This window comes from Peromyscus californicus, unplaced genomic scaffold, assembly GCF_007827085.1.
Source record: "Peromyscus californicus insignis strain IS unplaced genomic scaffold, ASM782708v3 Scaffold_4__1_contigs__length_199733344, whole genome shotgun sequence".
In the NCBI taxonomy this organism is placed as follows: domain Eukaryota; kingdom Metazoa; phylum Chordata; class Mammalia; order Rodentia; family Cricetidae; genus Peromyscus; species Peromyscus californicus.
This window is the reverse complement of record NW_026294562.1, coordinates 53,572,972-53,593,168: the sequence shown is the minus strand read 5'-3', so window position 1 is coordinate 53,593,168 and position 20,197 is coordinate 53,572,972. Positions and strand designations below refer to the sequence as shown.

Here is a 20,197-nt window from a genome sequence, read left to right as displayed (position 1 = left end):
CCCCAGGCGGCGGGGACGGGCACAGGCGCAGCTCGCAGCTTCGAGCTGCCGGTGAGTGCGCTGGCTCTTTGTGTGCCTGGCAGGGTGGCTGGGTCTGGCTTTGAAAGTCTCTGCCCACCCCCTCCCCCAACTCCGTCTGTGCCTCCCAACCGGCTTCCCTGTCTGTCACTCTGCCCATGCCTGTCCGGGGGGAGGGGGATGCTGCTTCCAGCTGGGGTGACAGTGAATCCGGTGGGGAGCTCGCCCCCTTCAACCCAGACCTTGCCTTATAGCTTCCATGCCCATTCCTCTTTGGCACCACTGATTTGGGGCGCAAACTGCAGCAGTTAAGAGACACAAGGGTGACCCCTGGGGACCCACAGATCCAGCAGAAGTCAGGTTCTGGCCCAGTAGCTCTTGGAGAAATTCATCTCGCGCCTGTCCGGCCTCCCATCCGCTTTGGCCCCCAAGGGCGCATGAAAGGGGGGGTCCCCCTGCGGAAGGGGGGGGCAGGGAGTTCCTTGGCAGGAAGAGAAATGGAAGGAAAAGCTGGGCTCCACCCGGGCGGGCGGACAGGCGGCCTCTGGGCCCCCGGGGCAGACCACAGTAATCGGAGCCCACTAGTGTGTGGAGCCGGTGTGATTGTGGGTGGGGCTGACCCCGGGGCTTCTCCTGGGGGACACTGAGGTCTACCCACAGGGGCCAAGTCTGAGAGCTCAGAGACACGAGGGGCGCTCCCTGGGGGGGGGGGTACGCGGGCCCCATCCTGGTCCTGACCCCACCCCCTGGAGGTCTAGCCCCGGCCCTAGGCCCCGCCCCCCGGGCCCTCCCTCCCACCCCAGGGCCAGATGTTCAGCTGGCGGAGGCATCGACTGGGGGAGGGGTGCTGAGGCCGCAGCCGGCACTACTTCCCTGCCAGCAGCTTCATTGTGTGCGCGAGGAGCGAGCGGCGGCGGCGGAGAGCGGGCGAGCGAGCGGCGGTAGCGCGAGCGCGGCGGGGCGAGCGAGCGCGCCGGGGAGGGTGCGAGGCGGCGCCCGCGGCTGCGCTCCGCCCGCCTCCCGGCAACTCTGCTCCAGCGCCGCACGCCGTGCGCGCCGTCCCGCCGCCAGGGCCCCCGCGGGCTGGCGTGGCTGCCGTGGGGTCCGGCTGGGCAGGATTCCCCCACTGGGGACCGGGCATCCTCGGCAGAGCCGAGGGGCGCGGAGCCCGCAAGCGGCGGCCACTGCGAGGCAGCCCTCGCCGGCCGAACGGCGTGGGCAGGCGCGCGGCGCGGCTCCGGGGCTCCCCGAGGGCAGCGCGCCCCGATTCCTCCCGGGGGAGCCCCAACCCCGAGGGGCGCACGGAGCGAGTGTGCCCCCGGCCGCGCCGTCCTCCACGTACCCCCACTTCTTCACAAACTTTTCTGCCGTCCTTGCCCGTGGGGGTCGCAGTGAGCGCTAGGGCAGCCCTCCGGGGCCCCGACCTCTCGGACCCTAGCCACGCTGACCTCCCGCCTCTCGTAGCCTCAGTGGCGACCTCTCCAGGCCGGGCCGGGTGCGGCACTCGAGGCAAGCGCGGCAAGCTCCGACGCTCTCCAAAGGCTCCCGCGCCCCCCCGGGGCAGCCGGGCGGGGTAATGCCCTCGGTGATGGAGAAGCCCAGTGCGGGCTCCGGGATCCTGTCCCGAAGTCGGGCCAAGACGGCACCCAACGGCGGACAGCCGCACTCGGAGGATGACAGCAGCGAGGAGGAGCACTCGCACGGTGAGCCCGGTGGCCTAGGGTTAAAGGCGCGCTGGTCCGGGGAGGGGACACGGAAGGTGGGGAGGGGGAGAGTTGCAAACCACAGATGGTTTCTGCCGCTCCTGAATTGCAGCCTCTGCTTTCTCATGCTTGGGGCTGCCGGCATGGGCAATCTACAGCCTGGGCCGCTGGCCACCCACCTCCCCTTTGCCCTCAGTCGCTGAGGGAGCTTAAGGTGCCTCTCTTGGATGGATTGGGTCCCTCATACCTTGCCACCTTGCCAGGGACTGAGGTCTGATTGGGCCAGGGGCTGGAAAGACACCTCCATGCGGAGCTGTGAAGCGCATGTGGTGGGGAGGAGCCCCAGGTTCCCTGCAGGGACCACTCCAGGTCTAGGGGTAGCCCTCCAAGCCTCCACCCCCCCAGCCAGAACAAAGCACTTTGCTCTGGCCTGGGCTTTAAACTGCCCTCTTAACCCCCCTCCCCCCATGGCCATGACTAGGCAGGGTCTTTCTCCCAGTCCCCTCCGCCTTGGAGGGTTGCTGGGGGGACCATCGGGGAAAAGTGAGTCTCCTGGGTGGTGGGGGCCCTGAGTGGCCAGAAAGGAGAACTCTAGATCAGCTCCCTCCCCCGCCATGTCCTCCCCCCACTTCTCTGGAGTCTTGACTGCCTCCCCTGGCTCCACAGACAGCATGATCCGTGTTGGAACCAATTACCAAGCAGTAATTCCGGAGTGCAAGCCTGGTGAGTGGCAGGTCAGACACGGAGGAGGGGGGGAGGCCGATGGCTTGGCCGGCAGCCCCACCTGGGAACTCTTGGCTGGCTCCTGCTTGAGGGACAGGCGGTGGGCGGGGTGGGTGGCCCCGTGGCACTGTTACTTTTCCTGCTCTGCCTTCCTGTCTGGATCTCTGCTCCTCCTTCCCTTCTGGGCCTCACCTCCCAGCTTGACAGTGTTGCCCAGTGGTCTCCTGTTCCCGTGAGTGCCACAAAGCCAATTCTGCTCTTCTGACTTTCAGAGAGCCCAGCGCGCTATAGCAACAAGGAGCTGAAGGGGATGTTGGTGTGGTCACCAAACCACTGTGTATCGGATGCCAAACGTGAGTGGGGTGGGCCGTGCTCAGACTCAATCTTGGGAGCAGGAGCCCTGCTCTCCCCGGGCCAGCTCTTCCTTAGAAGTGGGCCGTTAGCCCCCTCTACGTGGAAGTCTGTGGTAGGAGCATTGCCATAGCCTAGGAGCTTGAGACCAGCCTGGGCAAGATAAAGAAGGGGGCTGCAGGCTGACAAGTGGTCCTTGCTTTGGGGGCTTACCCTCTGTGACCCCACTCCTTCCCCCTGCAGTTGACAAGTACATTGCCATGGCCAAGGAGAAGCATGGCTACAACATTGAGCAGGTGAGCTGGAGGTCCTGAGGGGTGGGAGTGGGACAGGGTAGAGCAGTCCTGGGGTGGCCGGGCCTGAGCTGCTTCTGTCCTGGGCCAGGCACTTGGCATGCTTCTGTGGCATAAGCACGATGTGGAGAAATCCCTGGCTGATCTGGCCAACTTCACCCCCTTCCCCGATGAGTGGACAGTGGAGGACAAGGTGCTGTTTGAACAGGCCTTTGGATTCCATGGCAAGTGCTTCCAGCGGATCCAGCAGATGGTAAGACTCGACGTCCGTGGCCCATTGAGTGTTCCTCAGCCCTTCAGTCCCAAACAGCTTACCTGGGGCCAGAGTCTCAGGTGGACTCCTGTTTCTGGCCTTGCCTCCCCAGCTACCTGACAAGCTGATCCCCAGCCTGGTGAAGTATTACTACTCTTGGAAGAAGACCCGAAGTCGAACTAGTGTGATGGACAGGCAGGCCAGGCGGCTGGGTGGCCGCAAGGACAAAGAAGACAGGTGGGGGTGGGGGTTGTTGGTAGGGGCAGGGGGCTGACTATTTTGGGTTGGGCCTTCCCTCATTTTCTCCCTGGCCCTGTGTCAGCAGTGATGAGCTTGAAGAGGGACGAGGAGCTGTGAGTGAGGGAGAGCCAGACACTGGAGACCCCAAGCGAGAGGTGAGGTCTCTAGCTGCTCTGCCCTGGCCACCCCTCACCTTGGCCTCAGACATACACAGTATTCTTTATTTCCCTTCAGCCTCTGCCATCTCGACCTCTGAATGCACGGCCTGGTCCTGGGAAGAAGGAGGTTCAGGTGTCTCAGTACCGCCACCACCCACTTCGAACTCGGAGACGTCCGCCCAAGGGCATGTACCTGAGTCCTGAAGGCCTCACTGCAGTATCAGGAAGCCCAGACCTTGCTAACCTCACACTCCGAGGTCTCGACTCACAGCTCATCTCTCTTAAGCGCCAGGTGGGGGCCCAAGGAAAGGGGGCCATGCAGAGGGGGTCGTCAGCTCCTGAGACCTGTGTTGGGGCAGCTGAGGTGTAAGGGAAATGGTGTAGTGCCAAGCTTGGCTCTGTCCCACTGTCAGGGATTCAGGATAACTTGACATTCTTTTCTGGTGTGTGTGTGTGTGTGTGTGTGTGTGTGTGTGTGTGTGTGTGTGTGTGTGTGTGTGTGTGTAGGCAGGCATGCACATGTACGTATGATAGGTGCATGGCACTTGTGCCTTGGTGTTCACGTGGTTCTTTCTTTCTGCCTTTTCATGAGTTCTGGGTAGCAAACTCAACTTGTCGGCTTTGTAGCAAGTACTTTTAGTACTTTTACCTGCCTGACTGGCCAGCTCCCTGGCCTTTTTTGGGGGGAGTGGGGAACAGGGTCTCATGTATTCCAGGCTAGTCTCAAACTTGCTCTGTAACAGAGGATAACTTTGAGTTTCTGACTCTCCTGCCTCCACCCCCCACCTCCGGAGTGCTAGGATTACAGGCATGTACCATCATGCTCTGTTTATGAAGTGCTGAGGATCATGCATGCTGGGCAAGCAATCCCAACTGAGCTACTCTCTAGCTCTTGTAGACTTTAAACATAGGCAGGTGGCTACCCTTGGCTACGTAGTGAATTTGAGGCTATCTGGGGGATATGTGAGACCTTATCTCATTTACTTTGTTACTATTTTGTGCGTGGGGCCGGGGCTCCCACATGCCATAGTGTGGAGGTCAGACAACTTGTGGAGTTGGTTCTCTCTACTAGTTAGGTCCTGGGAATCAGACTTGGGTCAGGATTGGTGGCAAGTACCTTTTAAGGGTATGCAAGATGTATGTATGTGTATATGATATGTATATGGGCACAGGTGCCATGTGCTCACGTGGTTCTTTCCTTCCCCCTTTACGTGAGTTCTGAGGATCAAACTTAAGTCATCGGGCTTTGTGGCAAGCACTTTTACCTGTCTTTTTCACCCCTCGGCCTCTTGGCAAGCAGTAAGACTTGGTCTCAAATAAGAAAGCTGGGTGCTGTGGCAATCACTAGTAATCCCAGCACTTGGGAGGCAGAGGCAGGAGAATTAGGAGTTCTCAGCTCTATAGCCAGTTTGAGGCCAGCCTGGGTTGTGGTTCCCTCAAAAAACCCAAAAAGACAAAAAACAAAACAAAACCAAACCCAATCAAACAAAAATGTCCCACCCACATGAGCAAATCACTAGTGTCCTACGATTATGGACTGGATGGTGGTGGCAGTCCCCAGTGCTCTACTGGGGGAGAAAGGACCTGGGGGAGGGGGCGGTCCTTCCTAGGATGCAGAGGTCCATGCTCCTTTCTCCTTCTTGGCCTAGGTTCAGAGCATGAAGCAGACCAACAGCAGCCTCCGACAAGCACTGGAGGGTGGCATCGACCCTCTCCGCCCCCCTGAGGTAAGGCTGTTATGTTTTTATTTGGGTACAAAAGGGGGTTTTCCCTAAAGGCAGGACAGAAATGAGGAGGGGGGTCTGCCTAGGAAGTATACTTTTTTTTTTTCGTTTTTTTTTTTTTGGTTTTTTCGAGACAGGGTTTCCCTGTGTAGCTTTGTGCCTTTCCTGGAACTCGCTTGGTAGCCCAGGCTGGCCTCGAACTCACAGAGATCCGCCTGGCTCTGCCTCCCGAGTGCTGGGATTTAAGGCGTGCGCCACCACCGCCCGGCTTTTTTTCGTCCCCCCCCCCCCCCCCCCCCCCCCCCCCCCCCCCGATGGTTTCTCTGTGTAGTTTTTGGAGCCTGTCCTGGATCCCGCTCTATAGACCAGACTGGCCTCGAACTCAAGAGATCTGCCTGTCTCTGCCTCCTGAGTGCTGGGATTAAAGGCGTGCACCACCACCGCCCTGTGGAACCATATGTTTCACATTTATTAACTTGGGTGGGGTGGACTCAGATGGGGTGGTGGGACCTGTCATAGTGCATGTGTGGAGGTTGGAGGGATGATTTGTAGGAGCTGGTTCTCTTTCCATGTTGTGGATCCTGGGGATCAAACTCAGGTCATCAGGTTTGATGGAAGAAGCCTTTACCTGCTGAGACTTCTAACCAGCCTCCACATACATATTTTAATTAATTAATTTTTGGTTTTCTTGAGACAGGGTTTCTCTGTGTACCCTTGGCTGTCCTGGAACTTACTCTGTAGACCAGGCTTGCCTCAAAATCTGAGATCCGCCTGTCTCTGCCTCCTGAGTGCTGGGATTAAAGGTGTGCGCCACCACTGCTCGGCGTACTTTTAAAGATTATTTCTATTCATGTGTAGGAGTGTTTGTCTATATCTTTGTAAGTGTACCACATGTGTACCTGCTGTCCATGGAGGCCAGAAGAGGGCACCAGATACTCTAGAGCTGGAGTTTCAGAGGGTTGTGAGCCTTCATGTAGGTGCTCTCCTGGAGAGCCAGTGCTCTTAACTGCTGAACCATCTCTCCATCCCCTCTCTCCCTTTACATATTTTCAGTATAATGGTTATTTATATTCCTTGTTTTTTAGGCCAATACCAAGTTCAATTCCCGCTGGACCACAGATGAGCAACTTCTGGCTGTACAAGGTGGGTCAGGCGGTGGCGAGAACTGAGAACCCTAGAGACCTCTTACCTTTCTTTCCAGGAGTTGAAGTGGAGGGGAAGTAAATAGTTCTGGGGGGCATTTAACAGTCTGCTGCCCTTCTTGATCCTCACAGCTATTCGTAGATATGGCAAAGACTTTGGGGCTATTGCGGAGGTGATTGGGAACAAGACTCTGACCCAAGTGAAGACCTTCTTTGTGAGCTACCGTCGGCGCTTCAACCTGGAGGAGGTGCTGCAGGAATGGGAGGCTGAGCAGGATGGGGCCCCTGCAGCTCCAGTCCCCATGGAAGAGGCCAGGCGAGGGGCTCCTGTGCCAGCCCCAGCCCTAGAAGAAGATGATGAGGTGAGAAGCAGGGGGCTCAGTCTTCAGAGGAGAAGGGAATCTCTGGGGCTGCCAAGCATGTGCAGGAGCAGCCTCCTCACCCTTTTCTCTCCCCTCAGGTCCAGATTACATCTGTCTCAACATCAGTACCCCGATCAGTACCCCCTGCACCGCCCCCGCCTCCGCCACCTACCTCGCTTTCCCAGCCACCTCCACTGCTGAGGCCACCTCTGCCCACAGCTCCCACATTGCTCCGCCAGCCACCTCCCCTGCAACAGGGCCGCTTCCTGCAGCCCCGGCTGGCCCCCAACCAGCCCCCACCACCTCTCATCCGCCCTGCCCTGGCTGCCTCTCGCCACAGTGCCCGCCCTGGTCCTCAGCCTCCACCTACCCTGATTGGAGCCCCCTTGGAGCCCCCTGCACCCTCAATTTGAGCCCTGGATCCTCCACTGCCCAGAGGCTCCTGAACCCCTTGGCTGGATATCTCTAGCATCACTAAGGACAGAAGGGACTAGGGCTTTTGCCAGGTCTTTCAAAGACCCAGAGCTGCCAGTTGGCACAGCTTGGACCTGTGGGTTCTGCATGCGTTCCTGGCAGCTGAGCTTGTCAACCCCCAGCCAGGGGCTAGAGCTCAGGGCCTGCAGGGACTCTGCTTCCTGGCTGTGACTGGAATGGCTGCCTCCTTGCCTGCCTGCCTGCCGAGGGCCTGGCCTCTGGGCCTACCCTTTGTGTGGGGGTGGTGACTTTAGCATGGGGTGGGGGAAGAGGGCAGCTGGGGTGATAGCTGGCCTCACTCACCTTTCCCTCCTTTTAGCAATAAGTCAGGTGCAGTGGGGAGGGGTCTGGGGTGGGGATGGCAGAGACCTGGTAGGAAGAATGTTGAGCAGCGTGAGGGGCCCACTTTGTCCACCCCCAAGCTTGGAGAAAGGAGGGTTGGGGACTTAACACAGACATGGGTTTATTTTTCAACATTTTTAAAAAAGAAATAAATGCAACCTCTTAATGTATGCATCTTCATGTCTTTGTGAGGGTGGAAGGGAACTGGCCACCCAGCACTGGCCTCCCCCAGGACCAAGACAGTAACCAATTCTTTCCTGCAAGGCAGGCAGGCTAGGCCACATCTTGCCCAGGGGCGGGCACTGAGTCCCTGCCGGCAGGGAGAAGAAACAGGAGGTGGCAGCTCAGATTCCAAACATTCTCTTTATTACGTGTTTGATCCAGAGGAGAAACTAAGTGCAGGGTAGAGGAAGAGGGGGCTAGGCAGGGAGGGGCCACCTTGCCTGGGTGCCCCGGCCCCCACCCCATTTGCTGGGAGCCAAGCCATGCCCTCCTGGCCCCCTTGGAGCACCCGGGCTGTTCCATAGGGCAAGAGGGGGAAGGAGGAGGAGCCCTTGGTCTGAGACATAGCCAGTGGAGCATGGGGCTGGAGGGTTGAGGTTGGCAAGGTCCCTTCCTGGAACCCAAGGACTCAACATGTGGCGGAGTCTGGCCTGGTCCGGGAGCCAAGGTGATGACCGGGTGGGAGGGGGGTGACACACGACACTGGGGCTGGGAGTGGAGTCATCATAAATCAAAAAAAAAATAATAATAATAAAATAAAAAATAAAACCCATCACAAAAAAAAAAAATGTACAACTCAGGTGAGGGCAGGGGTAGCCTCTGTAAGACTCCCCCAATTTCTCAAGAACTGAAACAGCAGAGAAATAAATTAAGGGGTGCAGTGGCCACCACCAGCCAAGCGCCTTGGAGGTCAGCAAGCGGGAGTCACTTTGCCCCACCCTATGGAGGACAGACTCCTGGACCTGCTGCCCGATCCAGCCTTCCGCCAGGCAGCCATGGAGGCCCTGGACAGTCTCCTGAGAGGAGGGGCAGCAGCGCCAGGAAGAAAAGGCAAGGCTGAGAGATGAGAACGGTGCCCAGATGAATGCCAAGGAAGGGGAAGCAGTGGGGGGGGGGGGGGTGGTGGTGGCGAGGGGCTGTGCTTTCAGACAAAGACGCCCAGAACGGAGAAGCCTGTGTCCCTGCTCCCAAGCGGCCCCCTGGGGGCTGAGAGCCCATGGCCCAGCCCCCTTCCCTCTCCCAGTACTGGGGTCAGCCCCGCCTTCCGCCGGAAAGGTGGGAGATGGCACAGACTTCTGAGGAGGGGAACAAATATCCCCACAGCAGCTCACGGAAAGAAATGCCCAGCTCTGGGGAAGGAGAGCAGAGGATATGGTATGGAGGGAGCCAGGGTCCCACCGCCCACCCTCGCCAAGGCTGTGCAGTACCCCCACTGGGCCCCAGCGTAAAGGCCTGTAGCCCAAGGGCCTGGGGGCAAGGGAAGGCCACCTCTGGTGGGTTGCTTGGAGGGGAAAGAAGTGGGGAGAGGGGAGAAGCCCAAAGTGGGCCTGGCGGAGGGCCTGCCCGGGAACTCCACCGCTCTTGCCTGAGAGTGTTCCAGCCCTGAGCCACCCTCCCGGGAACCCCACAGATCCAGTCTTGACTGTCCCAATGGGGCAGGAGGAAAGGTGGCCGCTGGGATTTTTTTTTTTCTTTTTTTCTTCTTTTTGGTAATAAAAATTTTCTTGGTTTAGGCGAAATACTCTGTGCAACCGCAGTACCGAGGGGGAGCCCTGCCCCCCCACCCCTTCCCCTTCCTTTGCCTCCTGTAGGGGAAGAGGGGAAGGAGGGACTTCTGGGCAGGGGTGAATGTGAGGGAGGAAGAACCATTTCCCTTCCCCCACAAACATGGAAGAAAAAAACTGAGAAGGGCCTGGAAGGGGACAAGTGCCAGCAGGGGAGACACACCAATTCATCCCGCAGTTTCTCCCGGGGGAATGCAGGGTTGGCCCAAGCAGCCAAGTCCACCGGTGGGTCTCTGCTGCCCCCCTCCCGACAGCCTGTTAAAGCTTCAGCTCGTTGGCTATTTTGGAGGCAATGTTTTTGAAGGCCATGGAGGTGCCCGATATCCGCTTAAACCGAACACCGTTGAGAGACAGCCGGGGCAGTTTGCAGACCTCCATCTCCCACTGCACAAAGTTCTCGTGGCCTGGGGTGCCATGCATGCACAGCAGCATGTACCGCTCGTGCAGCTCGCTTTGGCAGCTGTTGGCGTCCAGCACCTTGCGGATCTCCCGCATCATCTCGTTGGGCTCCATAGAGCTCGTGGTCTTCATGCTCCAGGTGAAGCGCAGGGAACGAGGCTTAGCCTCCCGAAATTCTTCCTTTTCCTTGTCATTGCCTCCACCGCCTACCACGTGAGGTCTGTGGAGAGGGCAGAGGGAGGCGTAAGATGGAGGCTGAGGCATCCCACCCATGAGAGAACCACCCTGGCAGACAGACCCTGAGGCCAGGGAGGAAAGCAGGAAGGAGTGCGGCCACAGCTAGAAGAGGGCGCAGCGGTCCCTTGTCCTGGCACATGGGACATGGGAGGCCTCTGGCCCTTGTCTCTCAGGATGGAGGGGGGGAGAAGAGCCCAGCTAGGGTAGGGTGACAGTTCCATGCTGTTAACTGGTTCTTTTCTTTGGGGGATCAGGCAGGAAACAAGTGCACTGAGCAGCACCAAGCAGACTGTCCTCCAGGAGGATGATGAGGCTGAGCAGCAAGGCCAGGAAGGGTGGGAACCTGGAGCACCCTGCCCTGTCAGGGCTCTGGTTCGTAAGGCACCAGGACCTGAGCAGGGCCCAGAACCACTGCAGGTAGGCGTGGGAAAGGGAAATTCTCCTAGGAAAGGGAGCCCCCAAGAGGGAGGCAGAGCAGAATCGCCAGAGAGAGCACCAGTGGCAGGAGAAAGAGGAGCAGGAGGCTGACAAGCCCTGGCTTGGGCAGGGCCGCCAGTGCTGGCTCCGGCCCTCTCACCTGAGCGTCTCCACTCGGTCTTTGCTTTCAGGTTCATTCAGGTTCCTCAAAAAACAGAGCGAGGGAGAGTTTAGTCTGGGACCTCTCGCTCCTTCCACCCTGCAGACCCGGGTGAGGTTGGGTCTGGGGACATGCCACCAGTCGGGGGGCAGGACCCAAACCCAAAAGCTACTTGCCAGTCATCTACAGGCCAACATGGCTTGGCAGTGCCCCACACAGGCAGCTTGACTGCCCCACTCTTGACAGGGAACCCCAGCAGGGGGCTGTCCCTCCCCACATTCCCAGAGATCTGTGCTGGTGGAAGGAGCCCCAGCTCTGGGGGAGGAGGGTGTGGTTGTGCAGGCACATGTACCCAGCACACAGCCCAGGACCAGTAGCTCCCCTTCCAGCCCACAGTCAGGCTCAAGATCGCTACTGGAATCAGGGCTGGGAGCAAATTTTTGTGCCAATAACCAGGGTGTCAGAACGCTGACAGAAGAGGGACTGTGAAAGCCTCTTAGAGGTTTACTGTGTCAGAACCTGGAGTTGTTAGGTAGACACCTGGGATAGGTGCCTGTGGCCCAGTGGGCAAGGCCACTGTGTTGCTAGTTCCCCTACTGCTGGCTGCCAGGCTGGCTGCTCACATAAGGCAAGGGCTGGGCAGGGCCCTAGGGAGGTGAGAAAGAGATCTGGCCCCGCTGAGCGGCTTCTCCAGCTCCTGCCAGGAAGATGAGTGTCTAGAGCTGGGATTCTGGGGGCTGCAGGGGAGAGGAGGGACAAGAAAGAGAGAGAGCAGCAGCAGCACATGTAAAAGGAGCAGAAGACACAAGACACAGATGCCAACAAGCACACTGTGAGCAGGGCCCGAGTGCAAAGGATAGGGCTCCGGCTGCTCTCTCCAGGCCCCTAGGGGGCAGGCCCTGCCAGCCATGCGGTGAGCTGGGGTCTGGTGGGTGGGTGGGTAGGGATGTCTCAAGATCCCATCTGGCCCATCTCGCCTTCATCTGGGGAGCCAAGGCACCTGCCAGGCAAATCCAGAGCTCCCAATCTGGCCCTCAGTCTGCAGCTCAGTACCTGGCGTACCTAGGCCTGCAGAGGACATGGCCAGGCTGAACAAGCCAGGCTCTATCCCAGGAAGGGAGATGCAGGAGCAGGTTGTGGGCCTCCTGCTGTTTCACCAGGGCCTGGCGGCAGAATGACCCCTGCCTGAGAATATCCAGCTCTTGGCTCTTTGGCAGGCTCAGGTGACATCTGGAGGAAACAGCCCAGAGGAGAGCAGCGTAAGCGCCCAGATGCTGTGCCAGGGAGGGCTGGGTCAGTTCTGCAGCACCTACCAGAAGGGGGCGCTGTACTACATCTATGAGGCAAAGGCTTTGGGGCCTGGAGGAGTCAGGCTAGCCATGGGACCCTAATGTCCCTGTAGTACTCCAAAGTCCTGTCATGCCATAGTCCAGGGGAGATAGGTCACAGCCCTGAGGTTCAGCAAGCCCAGGACACCCCAAATGAAACCTCATTCCAGATGTGCCTCAACCCCGTGAGGTGACTTGGAGCACATGCACACACAACAGGGAAAGGACCAGAAAGGGAGCCCAAGGTGACCAGACCTGGGTGGGTAGGACACCATCTTAAAGGGACAGTCCCTGAGGTCTCCTCTCCTCTCCTGAGGACATGCGCCTGCAGACCAAGGGAGGCCCCTCACTTTCAGAGCCATCTGCTCTGAGGGACTCAAATGTCCTCTCAGAACATGCAGTCGAAGTCCTGCCAGTGTGAAGGTGCAGGACGGTCAGCTTAGGGCTAAGACCCCAACAGAGAAGTCTCCATCCCTTTAAGATAGCAGACAGGAAGTCCACATACACAAGGTAGAAAGACAGGAAGCATCAGCCAACAGGGGAGTTAGTGACAGAGGCAGGACAAAGACACAGACAGACAGACAGACAGACAGACACACACACACAGAGTGGGCTCAACGCCTACCTTCTGGCAAACCTGAAAGACAGATTTCTAAAAAAAAACAAACAAAAAAAGACAAAATAAAAAAAGAAATAAAAAAAAAACCAATCAAACAAACAAACAAAAAACAAAAAACCAACAAGACGGTGTGTGGATAAGCAGGTGGGAGCGGGCTTTCCAGGCTCAAGGGTCTCCCCAGTCTCAGAAGAGCCGCTCAGCGAGTCCAGAGTCCTGGACTTCAGCTCTGTTCGCCCTGCGGCCTCGCCTGTGTCTGGCGGCTTGGATAGGTGAGGGACAAGCAGCAGGGGCGGAGAGGTTTGCTCTCCAAAGCCCCACCTGGTTCTGAATAGTTTAGACTCCAGGGTTGAATAGGGACAGAGTACCCCAGGAGATCCCATGGCTGAGCCACCTTAGGCCACTTGTCTCTGTGATGGGGGCTCAGGCTTGAGAAGCCTCATGAAGAGATTCCCCACCTGGGTCTAGGCCAGGAAGGCACTGGAACCCTGGCGCTGCAGGAGAGGCCACTGCAGCCCTCAGCAGCCATTTCATTTATGGGCTTTGCCCTGGGAAGCCCTGGGGCAGAACATAGTTAGAGCCAGACACAATCTACCTGGGGGACGGAGAACGGGGAAGGAGGTCAAAGGGGCAAGAATAGACTAGGAAAATCTTGTCAACCCAGCCTGGCTCATGCCTCATGACTTTGCAGCTGCGTCACCAAATATAAGTTTCCATGGGAACCCAGGAGAGAAGAGGGGGCTTTTATTTTAGCATCTGAGTTCACACTCCCCTAGAGAGGAGGCGGCATCGCCCATCTGCTTGGGGCCATCAAATTAGGGGTGCCTGAGAAGAGCTGGGGAAAGGCCTAAGAGGATGAGTCTAGGTGCCTAAGATGTTGAGGACAACCCTATTTCTTAGTTCTGCTGAGGCCCCAACCCCAGCTCTGCTGTCCCCACCCCAACCCCCATGCAAGTGGGAAGGCCTGGCCCCAGCCCCTCTCACCTGCGGACAAACTTGGAGGTGAACTTGCTGAAGATGCTGCCAGAGGCCCCCCGCCGGCCCTGGCTATGGCCAGAGGGAGAAGCTGGGGTCACACCGTAGGGCAGATTCTGCTGGTCCCGCACCTGTCGGAGCTGCCCAGCATGGAAGGTGCTTCGACTGGACACACCCCGGGGGAAATTAGTTCGGTCTGGGGCTCCACCACTGCTGCTGATGTTGTGGGCGGAGGGGGAGGCGACAGGGACACGCTGGGGGGCTGTGCTGTGGGAAGAGAGGTAGGGCAAAGGCACGTGTCAGGTACAGGGAGCCACTGTACTGAGCACACGCAGGCCCCGGGATGGCGATGGGGGAATGCTGGGGCAGAAGCAGCCATCACAGAGGACACAGAAGGAAAGGACTGACCACTGAGGACAGTAGTGAGATGGTCTGGGGAGGAGGGAAGGGAGACAAGGAGGACCCATGTATGCAAGCAGTACAGGCTGAGAGAGTTGGCGTGGACCTGCGTGGGGACAACGAGAACCCTCGAGAGCTGACTGTCCCTGAGGAAAGCTAAGAAGGTTCAGAATAGGACAAAGAGCCTTCCCTCTGGAGCTCAGGACAGCTTCCTGTGCGCCTGTTCTGAGGGGCTGGAGGAGGAAGAGGAGGATTACTACCGTTTGTGTCCTCCAGTTCCGGGTTGTTGCTAAGATGACAAAAGGCAGCAGGTCCCCTAGGTGGGAAGATACTCTGGGGCAGGGGTGGGACAGGCTGGGGACAAGTTCATTAGCTACCCCAGCACACTTGCCTGGGCCGAGGCACCTCACAGTTACTCTCCGTGGGGGGCAACCCAGAGGCCTTGTTGGGGTGTACGGAGGCAGACATGGATTTCTGGTGCTGGCGGGGCCGGGCCGCAGAGACTGCGGCAGAAGCAGAAGCCGTGGAGGCCCGGGACCCTGGCATGGTTAGGCTAGGAGACAAAAGCAGCGGAGAGGCCCGGATTAAGGGTGAGATAAGAGCCTGGGTTAGGAAGCAAGGGCAAGGTCAGAGCTGTAGCCTCAGCGGATGCAGGTCAGGCCTAGGGAAGGGCTCCAGGCCAGGGGGAGTTAAGGTGAGCCATTAGAGGTGGAGGACAAGGTGAGTAAACAGCCAGGGGAGCCAGAGCCTGGGAAGAGAAAACCAAAAATGAGGGAAGCTGACAAGAGGCTACCGTCTCGAGGCCACATGGGTCTCCGAGGAAATGTGAGAACAAGGATTTTCCCTCTATACAAAGAATAGAATACTGCTGAGGAGAAACTTCCATCAGTCTCAAAAGAGGTGGGACCAGGAATGTAAGACACCAAGCAAGGTGGTAGGCAAGGAGGGAACTCTGCTTCTGAGGCCACAAGAAAGCCCTCACTGGGGAGTCCTGTCCTCAGCTGGGACCCCAAACCCAAAGCCAGAAGGTACCTAGAGAGATGGGCAATTCTAGACTTTGTGTGGCGAAGAAGCAGGAGGATTGACGAACTGCTCACTGGTACCCTAGGCTTGGCAAATGTCAAGGAGCAGAGGAGGACAGGAGGAGGGGATGGCATGGAACAGGGACGGTGGATGGCTAGACTGGACAGGGCCAGGACAGGACTCCAGGGACACTGCTCTGGAGAAGCAGCAGATGAGGCTACTGACAGGACTCACTGCCCACTGTGAGAAGTGGCCCCCAAGAGCACGGGCACGGGGCAGTCCAGGTACTCACCTGTCTTTACCATTCTGGATAGAGGACTGGCCAAGGCTGGCCCTGTCCAAAAGTGGGGAGTTCCTGCTTCGGTTTGTGCTGGTGGAGAGGACGCTGTTCTGTGAGGAATGGAGGGCAAGAACTGTCTCACAGGAGCCAATGTCGTTCCCCAGGACCACCGGATGCCCCTGTCCCAAGCTGCTCTGTAGCCTACTTTCTACAGTAAGCTCAAGGACAGCCAAGGGCCAGGCCTCAACAAGGAAGACCAGAGGACAGGAGGGAGACCAGGACTGGGGGTGGGGGTGTTAGCTCAAGGCTTACTGTGGAGGGGGTAGGAGTGGTCTTCTTCCTCTCCAGGCCAGGCAGAGGGCTGGCAGGCACTTTGGCGGTGCTGCTGGCTTTCCGCCCTGTCTCTTCCTCAGGCCGCTTAGTTTCTGCATTGTTACTCTGAGGCTTCTTAGAGTAGGAATTCGAGGTGGGAATGGCAGGGACGGCTATGGGGCAAAATTGTGAAATGTGTAAGAGCAGTAGTCTGCCTGAAGACCCACTGTGTGCTTGGCCCTTTCTTACCATCACAGACCCATTTCACGGAAGTGGAGGCACGTTATTAACCTGCCCATGGCCAAGCTATTATGAAGGAGCTGAACCAGGACTGCAATGTAGCTGTTACCCAAAGCCCCAGGAGAAAGCTGTCCCTAACATGCAATTCCCAAGAGCACATACCCTGGTCGCTGGAGCGTCGCTGCTTAGGGTTGGCAGAGACACTACGCTGAACCTTGTGGGATGGAGACGGGGCACTACTGTTGGTCAGATCAGCTGAAGGCCGGGGCTTCAGAGTGATGGTGTCACCTTCCAGCTGCAAGAACAGAAAACATGGCTTCAAAGGAGAGTCAAAGTCCTGAGGAGATTCCTCCAGATGGGCATGCCTGCATGTTCCACCCTGCCCTAACACACAGAGACTTCATCCTCCATGTTCCACCCTGCCCTAACACACAGAGACTTTAGCCTCCATGTTCCACCCTGCCCTAACACATAGAGACTTCATCCTCCATGTTCCACCCTGCCCTACCACACAGAGACTTCATCCTCCATGTTCCACCCTGCCCTAACACATAGAGACTTCATCCTACATGACTAATATAGACAGGTGCCCTTGATCACACATGCTCTGACACAGACAGGAACACACACACACCAAAGACACCCCACAAAGTCACCATTTCCTCAGAGAGGGCTACTCATGCCTACATACCCAGAGACATATACACCCACAAGAACACACACATTCAGACTAAGAGACCCATCCCTTCCCACAGAGAAACTGGGGCTCGTACCAGGTGTCATGGAGGTACCTCTAAAACAGGTTAAAGTGATAACCAAGAGAGACCCCACCACCACCAGAGCAGGAGGCTGTGAGTACAGGTGGGCAGTTAGAACCCAAACTGGCAAAAGAACAATCCTAAAGCTTCCAGATCCATAGCCAAGACAGACCTGTGACACAAAGAAACATATCCAGATACACTGGGGGAGCTTCCTGTAAAACAGACATAGATACACATAGAAACCTAGAGATGGACACTTCCAGACAGACAGATAGATATTGGGCCCTACACAGAACTTCCAGCCAGACCACCTCAGTCCTTTCTAATCAACACAATGAGCCACCTCAACTCACCCCTCAGAGCCCAGGCCTGGCCTGGCCCCACCTCCTCCTCTTTCACTGAGGGCCTTATCCACCATGGCGGAGGCCTCATGTTAATTAAGCAGAGGGGATATGTATTTACAACACGGGCTTCCGTCCTCATCAGGGGCTAAAGGCTGGGTGCCACCCACAGCACAGGTGGCAGGCAGGTCAGGGCCTGAGAATGGAAAGCACGCACCTCAGAGCTCTTGTAGCCCAGAAGCAGATAGGTGGCCATCACTTCGTTGTACCTCTGGCCCACCAGCGAGTCCTGGATCTCTTCCCGTGTGTAACCCATTGACACCATCAACTCTGGTGGTTGGGGGAGGGAAGACAGTTAAGGCTGGTCTCCACCTGTGGGCAGGCTCCAGCTCCCAGCCAGCACAGCCTCACCTGTCCGCCGGGGGTCCTTGTAGTCAGGGAGTGGTTCCACATAAGGCTTTAGCTCATCGTCCTCGTGTCCCACGTTCATCCACCGATCTTTCATAATTTGCTGGGAAGAGAGGGAAGGGCAAAGTACAGAGGCGGAGGAAATTCAGCATGGGGGTCTCCATGGGAACCCCAGGATTTCTGGTCAGCTGGGTTCTATGCTGCTCACCTCTAAAGTGCCTCTCTTACTAGGATTAAGTATGAGAAATTTCTTAAGCAGGTTTTCACAGTCCGTGGACATGTAGAACGGAATTCGGTATTTTCCCCTCAGTACCCGCTCCCGTAGCTCCTGTGGTTAGAAAATGTAAGTCACTCTAGGCCAAGGGAACAAGTCTCACATCCAGGATCCAGAGAAGCAGACATTGGAAAACAGGATGCAGAAAGCCTGGGTCACAGCAACTCACAAGTGAGGCAACCAAGCCCTACACGCCATGCACCTCTTTAGAGTGCTTCAGAGGGGTGGACACACACTGTCTCTTCCAAGACAGGATTGAGACTCTAAGACCATTTTTTTTAAAAAGAAAAATAATGTTTATTTTGTGGACAGGGTGTGTGTGCGCTACAGTGTGAGTGGAGGTCAAAGGACAACTTGCAGGAGGTCAGGTTCTCTCCCTCTACTGTGTGGGTTCTGGGGAATCAACCTTTATCCACTAACCCACCTGGCTAGCCCCTTTTGGTTTGTTTTTGAGATCTCTCACTCTCCAGCCCAGGCTGGCATGAAATTCTGAATCTTCTTGCCCTGGCCTCTCCACTGCTGAAATTACAGGCATGTGCTACTATATCCAGCAGGGAAGACCATTTAACTGCTTTTTTCTCAGCGGGCCTTTCTCTGAAGCTCCGACTTGAGAAAAATGTGGACAAGTACAAAGTTATTGAGAGGGTAGAGATAAGACCAGAGGCCAACAAGAGATGAAAAGTAAAACGATCTAAGGTTGCACTTCACTCCACCTTGAGGTTCTGTCCATCAAAAGGCAGGGATCCGCTGACCAGTGTATAGAGGATGACTCCCAGGCTCCACACATCTACTTCAGGACCATCATATTTTTTGCCCTGGAAGAGTTCTGGGGCAGCATAAGGAGGACTACCACAGAAAGTATCCAGCTTGTTCCCAAAGGTGAATTCGTTGCTAAAGCCAAAGTCTGCAATCTTGATGTTCATATCAGCATCCAAGAGTAGGTTTTCTGCCTGAGAGGTAAGATATTAAGCGTCAGAGCCCCAGGTAGAGAACCCTGTGGCATCCATGCAGGCAGGGTCAAGGGCAATGGGATAGCCACCAGCAAGTCATCTCTAGTTTCAGAACTTTCTCCATCTCCAGGGCAGGGTCAGTCAGCACAGACAAGCTGGACAGGAGGAAGGCATAAAGCTGGGATCTGTAGGCCTAGGGAGCCTGGGAGCTGCACAAGGCTTCAGAGTGGGCCCATGCGTCTTGGTCATGCCTGCAAGTTCTTTGAGCGATGAGGAGACTCACAGGCAGTACCAATAGGAATACCTTGGTAACACAGACAACGTGTGTATGTCTAGAGAGCAGCTGTGATATCAGAGTCACATCCACACCCTTTCCTAGGTCAGCCACCAGGATGCCTGAAGGACCAGGAAAGCCTGGAGTATTCCCGCCATACCTGGCAAGGGCAAAGACTCTACGCTTGCCAGTGCTATGGTGGGAGCCTAAGTCTGGGTACAAGGCCATCCCTAAAGACTTCCAGGCCATCTAAAAAAGTAAAAATCAATGGCTGGAGTTTCTGGAATACTCAGAGCTTGACTGAAGGAGAACAGCCAGACCCACAGGAAGGCACAGGAGATACGAACACACCTTACCTTTAGATCTCTATGAACAATAAACTTCTGGTGACAGTACTGCACAGCAGACACTATCTGAAAGGAAGGAAGAAGGGTTAGCTTGGGGGTCTGAGAGTGAGCCACAGGATTGACAGAGTTGTCACTAATGATCTATTTTGAAGTTACCAAGCAGAGCTCAAAGTACCCCCTCTTCTAAGGCCACCTGCTCAGGCAGCCCCTCTCCTGTGCCAAACCCCAAAAGGGAGAGCTGGGCCTATAGCTAAGGGTGGAAAGACACCCACCTGGCGGAATTTGGCTCTGGCTTCTTTTTCTTTCATCCTGCCATGGGCCACCAGGTAATCAAATACTTCTCCTGCAAGAGATGAGATGGGAGAGCACAGTGAGTAGGGTGGGAGTGGAAGGTGTGGGCAGGAACAGGGAGGGGAGAAAGACGGAGGTGGGAAGTAATAGCAAGAGGCAGCATCAGACCTACCGCCACTGGCATACTCCATGACAAGGTAGAGTGTCTTCTCAGTTTCGATCACTTCAAATAACTTAACTGCAAGACCAAGGGCTGTGTTGGGACTCAGGGGGCACACGTCAACCCTCTGTGTCCAGACACGCTAAGGACCTCTTGAACCACCCAAATTACTCAGGGCAGCCCACAGTGCCAGGAGGCAGCTGAACTGTGAGCTGAGCCTTCAGAAAGCAGTCCGACACCCTTGAGGCCAGAACCATCCACAAGGCAATGTGATGTGGAAAGGAGGCGTGTGTAGATGCGGGCATGTGGAGCCTTGCTGAGAGGGAGGAAGAAAGAGATGACAATACTTCTCACCTATGTTGGGATGATTCAAAACCTTCATTATTCTTACTTCTCGGAATAGCTGGAAGAGAAACACAAGGGTTCGTCATGCCT

General features: G+C 56.7%; 2 protein-coding genes across 15 annotated transcripts in view; one reads left to right on the top strand and one right to left on the bottom strand.

Annotated features, from left to right (window-relative positions):
• Positions 1 to 1,233: 1,233 nt before the first annotated feature.
• On the top strand, positions 1,234 to 8,574 carry Rcor2 (REST corepressor 2). Of its 2 annotated transcripts, XM_052713982.1 has the most exons (12): positions 1,236 to 1,721; positions 2,388 to 2,444; positions 2,717 to 2,797; positions 3,039 to 3,091; positions 3,180 to 3,341; positions 3,454 to 3,578; positions 3,667 to 3,736; positions 3,816 to 4,031; positions 5,389 to 5,466; positions 6,549 to 6,606; positions 6,738 to 6,967; positions 7,066 to 8,574. In XM_052713982.1, the coding sequence occupies exons 1-12, from the start codon at positions 1,595 to 1,597 to the stop codon at positions 7,378 to 7,380; spliced, it is 1,572 nt and encodes a 523-aa protein (XP_052569942.1). In that variant the 5' UTR covers positions 1,236 to 1,594; the 3' UTR covers positions 7,381 to 8,574. The 2 variants fall into 2 exon arrangements, with proteins under 2 accessions (XP_052569943.1, XP_052569942.1); XM_052713983.1 differs by lacking the exon at positions 2,388 to 2,444 and having other exon boundaries at positions 1,234 to 1,721.
• Positions 8,128 to 20,197, bottom strand: part of Mark2 (microtubule affinity regulating kinase 2) — a 69,272-nt gene continuing 57,202 nt past the window's right edge. For 4 of the 13 annotated variants that reach the window (XM_052713969.1, XM_052713968.1, XM_052713970.1 and 1 more), the window contains 17 exons: positions 20,117 to 20,165; positions 19,775 to 19,840; positions 19,584 to 19,654; positions 19,321 to 19,377; positions 18,454 to 18,690; positions 17,675 to 17,794; positions 17,470 to 17,569; positions 17,276 to 17,388; positions 16,119 to 16,251; positions 15,717 to 15,889; positions 15,417 to 15,514; positions 14,493 to 14,654; positions 13,712 to 13,969; positions 12,737 to 12,763; positions 11,846 to 12,013; positions 10,784 to 10,828; positions 8,128 to 10,189 (listed from right to left, as the gene is read on the bottom strand). In XM_052713969.1, the coding sequence (XP_052569929.1) occupies positions 9,829 to 10,189; positions 10,784 to 10,828; positions 11,846 to 12,013; positions 12,737 to 12,763; positions 13,712 to 13,969; positions 14,493 to 14,654; positions 15,417 to 15,514; positions 15,717 to 15,889; positions 16,119 to 16,251; positions 17,276 to 17,388; positions 17,470 to 17,569; positions 17,675 to 17,794; positions 18,454 to 18,690; positions 19,321 to 19,377; positions 19,584 to 19,654; positions 19,775 to 19,840; positions 20,117 to 20,165 (2,238 nt within the window). In that variant the 3' untranslated portion in view covers positions 8,128 to 9,828. The remainder of the gene's footprint in view (positions 10,190 to 10,783; positions 10,829 to 11,845; positions 12,014 to 12,736; positions 12,764 to 13,711; positions 13,970 to 14,492; positions 14,655 to 15,416; positions 15,515 to 15,716; positions 15,890 to 16,118; positions 16,252 to 17,275; positions 17,389 to 17,469; positions 17,570 to 17,674; positions 17,795 to 18,453; positions 18,691 to 19,320; positions 19,378 to 19,583; positions 19,655 to 19,774; positions 19,841 to 20,116; positions 20,166 to 20,197) is intronic. The other 9 variants (XM_052713971.1, XM_052713972.1, XM_052713974.1 and 6 more) reach the window with 9 other exon arrangements.

Excerpts from the sequence above, each read along its gene's own strand:
- Rcor2 (XM_052713982.1), top strand. The coding sequence starts at position 1,595 with ATGCCCTCGGTGATGGAGAAGCCCAGTGCGGGCTCCGGGATCCTGTCC. Across the intron at positions 3,342-3,453 it reads TCCAGCGGATCCAGCAGATG|CTACCTGACAAGCTGATCCC; the intron begins GTAAGACTCGAC and ends TTGCCTCCCCAG. Across the intron at positions 3,737-3,815 it reads CTGGAGACCCCAAGCGAGAG|CCTCTGCCATCTCGACCTCT; the intron begins GTGAGGTCTCTA and ends ATTTCCCTTCAG.